Source organism: Mytilus trossulus, chromosome 11 (genome assembly GCF_036588685.1).
Source record: "Mytilus trossulus isolate FHL-02 chromosome 11, PNRI_Mtr1.1.1.hap1, whole genome shotgun sequence".
NCBI classification, from domain to species: domain Eukaryota; kingdom Metazoa; phylum Mollusca; class Bivalvia; order Mytilida; family Mytilidae; genus Mytilus; species Mytilus trossulus.
In genome coordinates this window covers 25790683-25798435 of record NC_086383.1, presented here as the reverse complement: position 1 = coordinate 25798435, position 7753 = coordinate 25790683, and the positions used below count along the sequence as shown (strand labels likewise).

General features: G+C 33.3%; 1 protein-coding gene across 1 annotated transcript; it reads left to right on the top strand.

Annotated features, from left to right (window-relative positions):
• The first annotated feature begins 1480 nt into the window (after positions 1–1480).
• On the top strand, positions 1481–7097 carry LOC134689894 (uncharacterized). The gene is made up of 2 exons (XM_063549862.1): positions 1481–1997; positions 5568–7097. Exons 1-2 carry the CDS (start codon positions 1980–1982, stop codon positions 7095–7097), a joined length of 1548 nt encoding a protein of 515 aa, XP_063405932.1. The 5' UTR covers positions 1481–1979.
• Positions 7098–7753: the final 656 nt, after the last annotated feature.

Genomic DNA, 7753 nt, shown 5'->3' with positions numbered 1-7753 from the left:
ACTTGTTTTTTCTAAGGTGTATATATGAATTCAGAATATGGGACCCATTTTCGTAATTTATAAATGTGACCATTTTTAAAATTTCCATTACTGTACTGTCATAGATAAAGGAAGATTGGGTGTGTGTGCCAATGAGACAACTCTCCATTCAAATAACAATTTATAATAGTAAACCATTATAGGTCAATGTAAGGCCTTCAACACGGAGCCTCGGCTCACACCGAACAAAAAATTATATAGGGACTCAGAATATTGTCTACATCTATAGTAACATTGTTAGTTTTCTTTACTAATTAAATAGTATGTCATTATTGTACAAGCTTACAAGATTAAATAATTTGAAGTTGAACAATTGAAATGGGAAAATATTTTGGATAAACGTAATTAGTACGACATCTGATCAACTGAAACCACGTAAGAGAATCCGATGTCAGTCTTTAGAATTGACCAAATACATCAAGTTCTAAACCATGATGTGAAAAAACATAAAAGAAGATTTGATTTTTTTTGAAACAATGCGAGTTTTCTTGTTTTGAACATTTGAACTTTCACTTGCGCTAGTTATTGTGTCGGGTCTTGTATGAACAGTATGTCCAACTACTAGTATTTACAAATGTACAAAATATGTATGGTAAATTGTTGGCGAAAAATCCGGTGAAAATATGATTTTTTCTCGCGAGTGATAATATTTGTTCACCTTAATCGTGAATGCTGACGTGCTATTTATATGTATCATGTGTATCAATTACAATTGAACTCATTGACCATTCCGTACAATATGAAGAATATACAGTACAAAGTCGAGTTAATATTGAACTATTCTAAAATAAAAAAAAACGATAAAATAAAATAAATTAAATTTGGATATGGCATGGTATTGGTTGCAAAAATTTGATATTTTTCATTCAAATGCAATATTTTTCATTTAATTGGTATATTTTTTCATTTATATGCAATATTTTTTCATTTATATGCAATATTTTTTCATTTGTATGGTATATTTTTTCATTTATATGCAATATTTTTTCATTTATATGCAATATTTTTTCATTTATATGCAATATTTTTCATTTGTATGGTATATTTTTTCATTTAAATGGTATAATTTTTCATTTATATGCAATATTTTTTATTTTAATGGTATAATTTTTCATTCAAATGGTATAATTTGTCATTCAAATGCAATATTTTTTATTCAATTTGTATAACTTGTCATTGTAATGCAATATTTTTCATTCAATTGGTATAATTGTCGTTTTTTTATTTATATGCAATAATTTTTATTTATATGCAATAATTGCATTATGGGAAATTGTTTGACGTCACAAGGTCAAATTTGCAACAACGTTTGTGATTGGTCGATATAGTCGGGCAGCCCCTGCTTGACTCACATGTTGAAGTTGGCACGTTCTCTATGAACTCCCCTGGTTTGATTAGCTGTTGATATCTATATATGAGAAGGTAACGTTTTGTATAACTGTTTGCATTCCCCCTTTCTTTCTCAACACGAATGCATGACCAAGAATTAAAAAAACGCGTCGCCCCACTAACTAAATCTTGCGTTCATGCGAGTCCGGCATTGCAGGCTGATACTGTTAGTGTTACTGTTAGGATTATGTACCCTTGTGTTGATTCAATACTAAACATATGGAAAGTTTATAGAAAATCCATAGTCCAAATAATTATGACGTCTGGCAAGGCTATTTTGATTTTTTTTCTTGGACGCCTTCCTGCGACCAAAATAGCCTTGCCAGACGTCATAATTATTTAGACTAGAACATGGATCCACAGCCTTTTCTTTTTAATCTTGTTCCCTCAAATAAGGCAATTTAATAACTGATAGATATCGGAGTATTGCTCGAAATTTCCTCAAAACAAGTTTATTACTGTAGTTATAATAATGGTTAAAACAAATAAAAAATGAGCTCAAATTAAGTACACCTTTTAGGGTGCACTTGACTGGCTCAGCACCACTCCAGATGTTTGGGAATTTACAGGTTGCTTATATTTTTTTGTAAACAATTAATAAACACAAGCAAATTTTCGAAAAGCAAGTGAGTAATCTATGTTTGAAATTTTATAACAAAAATCTCTGTATTGAAGGCTGTGGATTTTCTATAAAATCTTGGTTTATTTGCCACAAAGTACTCGCTTTGTTTATAAAAAATCCGTAAACCAGAACTGGAAGTTGACAGCAGGTTCATCAGATGGAAACACTTGTTGGAAACAGTTGGGGTACATCTAATAACCAATGTAAAAAAGTGCCGAAATATGCACCACAATGGCCGTTTATGGAAAAATTGGAATGTGTTCTAGTTCCCATCTCTGAATCCCCGAATTAGATTTTTTTTCAACGTCCCACTGTAGTTAATAATTACTATATGTCTTTGCATATTTCAAAACATATTTTTCTTCAGGAATTGTTAGCTCTCTAGAACTTTTATTTGTCAGCATATTTTGTTCATATTTATACACATAATGCAAGCTATATATATTCATAGCCTCTCATACACCTTGTATCATCTTACAGCGAATATAGGTACTATCCAAGCAGGCGTGAGCGATTTTGATCTTACACGGTAACGACAAATCTTTCTTTTGTTCACATAATATCAATGTGACTACTTCAATCTAAACATAATTGCTGTTTTAAGAAATGATTTGATCGTAGCTTGACTAATTAGAGATGTCTCATTATTTTCCCAAAACAAGAGGGATTACTAAAAGCATGTGCAAATACTTGTAAAAGAAGTTGGCCCTCGTCTCATCCGATAGAATGTCAATGTGTGTGTATAATAAGTATAGCTGTTTCAATAATTGGCACTGAAATCTTTTCGATATTTTATCCCTAAAGAAGCCTTGTGTATGGTGTTTGGCTGACCACATACATCCTTATGTACGGTGCATAGTTAAGTTGTTGTACACCGTACACAAAAACTTTATTTTCATACTCGTTTATTACCCAAACAGTTTCAAAGAATGAGTAATCACAGGTAGCTTTATGATTGGTAACCATTACTGTTACCCTGTAATAGGTTTCTTTCAGATAAAACATGTAAATGTCTCAACAACTGTATCGAAATTGAAAGTGGGTGTTGACTTTCACAACTATTTGCGCATGTTATTTGTTCTTATTTGAATATCAAAGTTTTTTTATGAATAGGAAAAAATCGATGCAAAAATTATTTGGGAGCAGGAATTTCAAATGTTGAGAAATGTACATTGAATAATGAAAAAGCAAAACAAAGATTTCCGTTACCTTGTAAGGTCAAAATTGATCATGCCCGCTTGGTTAGTACCTATTTCCAGTGTACTGATGATACACGGTGTCATAGGACAATTTCGAATTTCGGCCAGATTCACTTTTATTTCAAGGAGAAATTGCCCTTTAATTATATGAATGGAAATTTGTTGTTTCCAACTTGTTAGCACTGACTAGAATAATGCTAAGTAACATAAAACTAAGATTAAGTTCAAATTCAGGTGGTGTCACTTTGACTGTTTCTGAGTTATGTCTTTTCCAATTTGCACTTGTTCACCACCTATTTAAGCATGACAATCAATCCATTTTGCCAGTGGAGGATCCATGTCATCAGACACAATCTTGTTTTATTATGCGACCACAAAAATATATTTAGGATCATAATAATGGTATGATGAAGTAATTGTTGTCCATGTTGTCTGCGTCGTTGTCCTTAGACACATTACGTTTCTAGACAATAACCATGATAACTTTAGTTTAAGTGTGGATCTAGATATGATTTTTTTTTAGAAGGTTCAATACCACAAGGTTGGGATTAATTTTGGATGATGGTCCCAACGGTTTTGGAATTCAGACTCAAAGGGGGCCAAAATAAGCATTTTTCTTTAAGTTATTACCATGAACTTAGAAAAATGCATAATATATATAAGATAAACACATAACAAATCAAAAACAAACAAACTGTGCGCATCAATGAATACATTTTATGATTTATAATCACCAGAGCATGAAATGAAGTACTATGCAAGCTTCCAAGTCATGCAAGTAATTCCAAAGTGTCCCATGTAAAAAGCATTATCGCTATTTTAGGAAATTTTCCTTTGATCTTGCTGACTGGTGATTTCCTTTCTCAGCAGGAGTCAAGACAAGTGATATGAACAATGATGGCAAGAAACTAAATTAAATGAGGCACATGGATCCTAATGAAACTGACAATGTCGTCATAGTTACAAATAGCGATCAACAAATTATCATTGCAATTGGTCATGTCAACTGGATTGCTTTTCTCATTTTAGCCATATCATCTCAGGCGAGAAAATCAATCTTGTTGAGATGATCAATGATAATCTGTAAGAACATGTATCTAAATTATATGCCTTTTAAAGCTAACTAAAGCCTTTTCCTATTGATTTAGTATGGTTCATCAAAAATGATTTACTTTAATTAGAAAATGAGTTATTCAGTCCATGTATTCAGTTTCTGCGCAAAGTTTCAAAAATTCTCAAGTGCCTAATTAATATAAAAAGTAAAATATTAAATATTTGGTCAACAAATAACAAACATGTGTTACTAAACTATTAGGAATAAAAAGAGAGGAGACAACTCGCGAAAGCATGTGTAATCACACTGTGTGAGAAATTAACTAAGTTTCCACATCCCATGTCAGAATCTTTCATAATAAAGGTTGCAGTCTTGAAATTGACTGCTCCATAGGCTAACATGCAAAACAGCTGATCTTTGAAAACAAAAAAATAAAAAAATAAAAAATGCTAGCCTAATTTTGCTATATATAAAAAAAAATTCATGTTCATATCATGTATGTACTAATGTGAAATTGTGATTTAATCGAAAAAAAGGGGGTTCTTGCCACGAAGAATAAAAAGTGACGCAATCCTGAAGTCAAAACATTTTTTTCCTACTTTCTGTTTGCTATTTTTACTAGGCCGCACCACTTCCAGTAAACATGATATCCTTCCACTTTCATGGATTGATATCCCCAAAAGATGCAAGTCTATATATATGTTTCAATTCAGCATAAACCTACATGTATAATCAAACAGAAAAAATTGAGTTCAGAAAAAAATTCAGAAAAAAATGCACTATTTTGTTCCCCTCCATGTTTTGACATGCACCCGAAACTGGAGTTGTAATACAAGACTGCTACCTAAAGGTTAATACAGTCAAAAATTAAATACAATACTGACTGCCAATCCTGCCTAAAGTTTTTAAAATCTGACAAAGTCAAAGATGAAGCTTAGTAAGTTACAAAAATTACATCCTTGGTCCCTTGCTATTACACATTGGTGGGTTTTCATATAGCGCTCAAAAGTGACTAAAGCCCTCAAAATCCTAGCTTAGATCCAGATTCACACATGCATGTTTATTTCTCTGAAATGAAAATATTTAAGTTATACCCTTGACTGTTCAGAGTGTAAAATATCACTGATTTATACATAGAAATCTGATAAATTGCAGAATACTATACATGCTGTAGCTACAAATGCAACACCATGGATATTAGCTGTGAAATATTGGCTCATGTGATAGGTTTGATGGCTTAATGACATTCTTCTTTTTTTTGCAGAAGATGGCAACATACCCAGATCATGAACATGATGAAGAGCAAGAAGAGTCTATTTTTGAAATTTTTTTCCAAGACTTGGACGAAACGTTATCATATTGTGAAAATATCCCAGATAACCCTCCAAATTGTGACATAGAATACTTTCGCAACAGATTGAAAAGTGCAGTGGATGGCTTAAATTGTTTAGAATTTAATTTAGTTATAAATAGAGCTGATCAGAGCTTAATTGAGAAAATTCAAACCCTATTATCTTGTCTTCAGCCCCTGAGAGAACATTGGAGCACGATAGATTTTTCTATGCCATCTAGTTTCTTGAGCATTGTTGATGGAGCAGGATGTATTTCAGCGACTGATAGGCTGGGAAGGCCTCCTGCTTTTATATGCACCGACCAAGTGGAATATTTGTTTAAAATTGGTTTTAAGATAGGTGAAATAGCCAGAATGTTCTTAGTGCACAGAACAACACTATGGAGACGACTTAAATATGAGGAGAAGAATCTGGTTAGACATACTATGATAAATGATTCAGAATTGATGTCAGTGATGCGAGAAATCGTTAACAGTCAACCACATACTGGTGTGAGTATGATGATTGGCCACTTAAAAGCAAAAGGTATAAGTGTGCAACAGTCACGTGTAAGGAGAACTCTGCGTGATATTGATCCAGGAAGCACCTTGATACGATGGGGCTTAACTGCAGTTCGCAGGAAATACTCAGTTGCAGGGCCTAATGACCTATGGCATATTGATGGACACCATGCGCTGATCCGCTGGAAATTAGTAACACATGGAGGTATTGATGGTTTTTCGCGATTAATAGTGTTCTTAAAATGCTCGAACAACAACTTGGCGGTCACTGTTTTGAACTCGTTTTTGAAAGCAGTTGAATCGTACTCATTACCATCTCGAGTCAGAGGTGATCAAGGAAGTGAAAATGTTTTAGTTGCTAGATATATGGAAGAAAGGCGAGGCTCTGATCGTGGTAGTTTTATAGCAGGAAAATCTGTGCACAATAGCAGAATTGAAAGGCTTTGGAGAGATGTTTATTATGCTGTAATTCAAACATTCTATTCATTGTTTTACTATCTAGAAGGAAATGATCTGCTAGATGTTGATAATCAAAAGGATCTGCTGTGTTTACATTATGTGTTTATACCTCGTATCAACGAAGCACTCTCTCAATTCGTAGTGGCATATAATAGTCATGGGTTAAGAACAGAACGTTGTTGGTCACCACAAAAGATCTGGGTGAACAGCATGATTCAAAAAAACATTCATTCAGCTGAACTGAATAGTGAAAATATTTTAATTGATGGAATTGAGCAGTATGGAATAGACCCTCAAGTTAATGATGTTCAAACACATGGTGAAGATATTGGCTCATTGGACATGCTGAATATGCAACCAGATCATGTAATTGTAGATGTGGATAACTTGTTGAGTCAGGTTGACCCTCTTATTCCAAGTAATGAACATGGAGTTGATGTTTATCTTGCTGCAAGAGAGATTGTACGACATGATGATGTGTAGAATTACATAAAAATAAAACTCTGTTTTTTTTTATTTTCACTGGTACATGTAGATTATTGTACACTGACCCTGTACTTGCCCATGTTAAGATGATGTTATTCATGTTAAATTATATTTGTGAAGTCAAAATTACTTTAAATGTATAACATACATGTACATTTGAATACATTGTATGAGACAACAAACCTTTACAAAATGTGAAATAAAAAGATAAATACAAAACATAAAATGTACAACAAGAGAGTACACACTGAAACGTCTCACCTGCTTTACTTTTCACTGATATTATGTTGAAAGTCCTAAATATAAAGCTTAACTATAACTATCACACATGATCCAAGAAAATGAGGTCATATAAACCAATCAAGAAATACAGCTGAAGGATGTCTCCGGCTGTGGGAATTTCTCTCTACATTGAAGACCTGTTGGTGACCTGCTGTTGTTTTTTCTATGGTCGGGTTGTTGTCTCTTTGACACATTCCCCATTTCCATTCTCATTTTTAGCTCACCTTTCCTGAAAGGAAATGTGAACTTTTGCCATTACTTGGCGTCCGTCGTCGTTGTCCGTCGTCGTCCGTTGTCCGTTGTCCGTCGTCGTCGTAAACTATTTCAAAGATCTTCTTCTCTGAAACTACTGAACCAATTCCAACCGATCC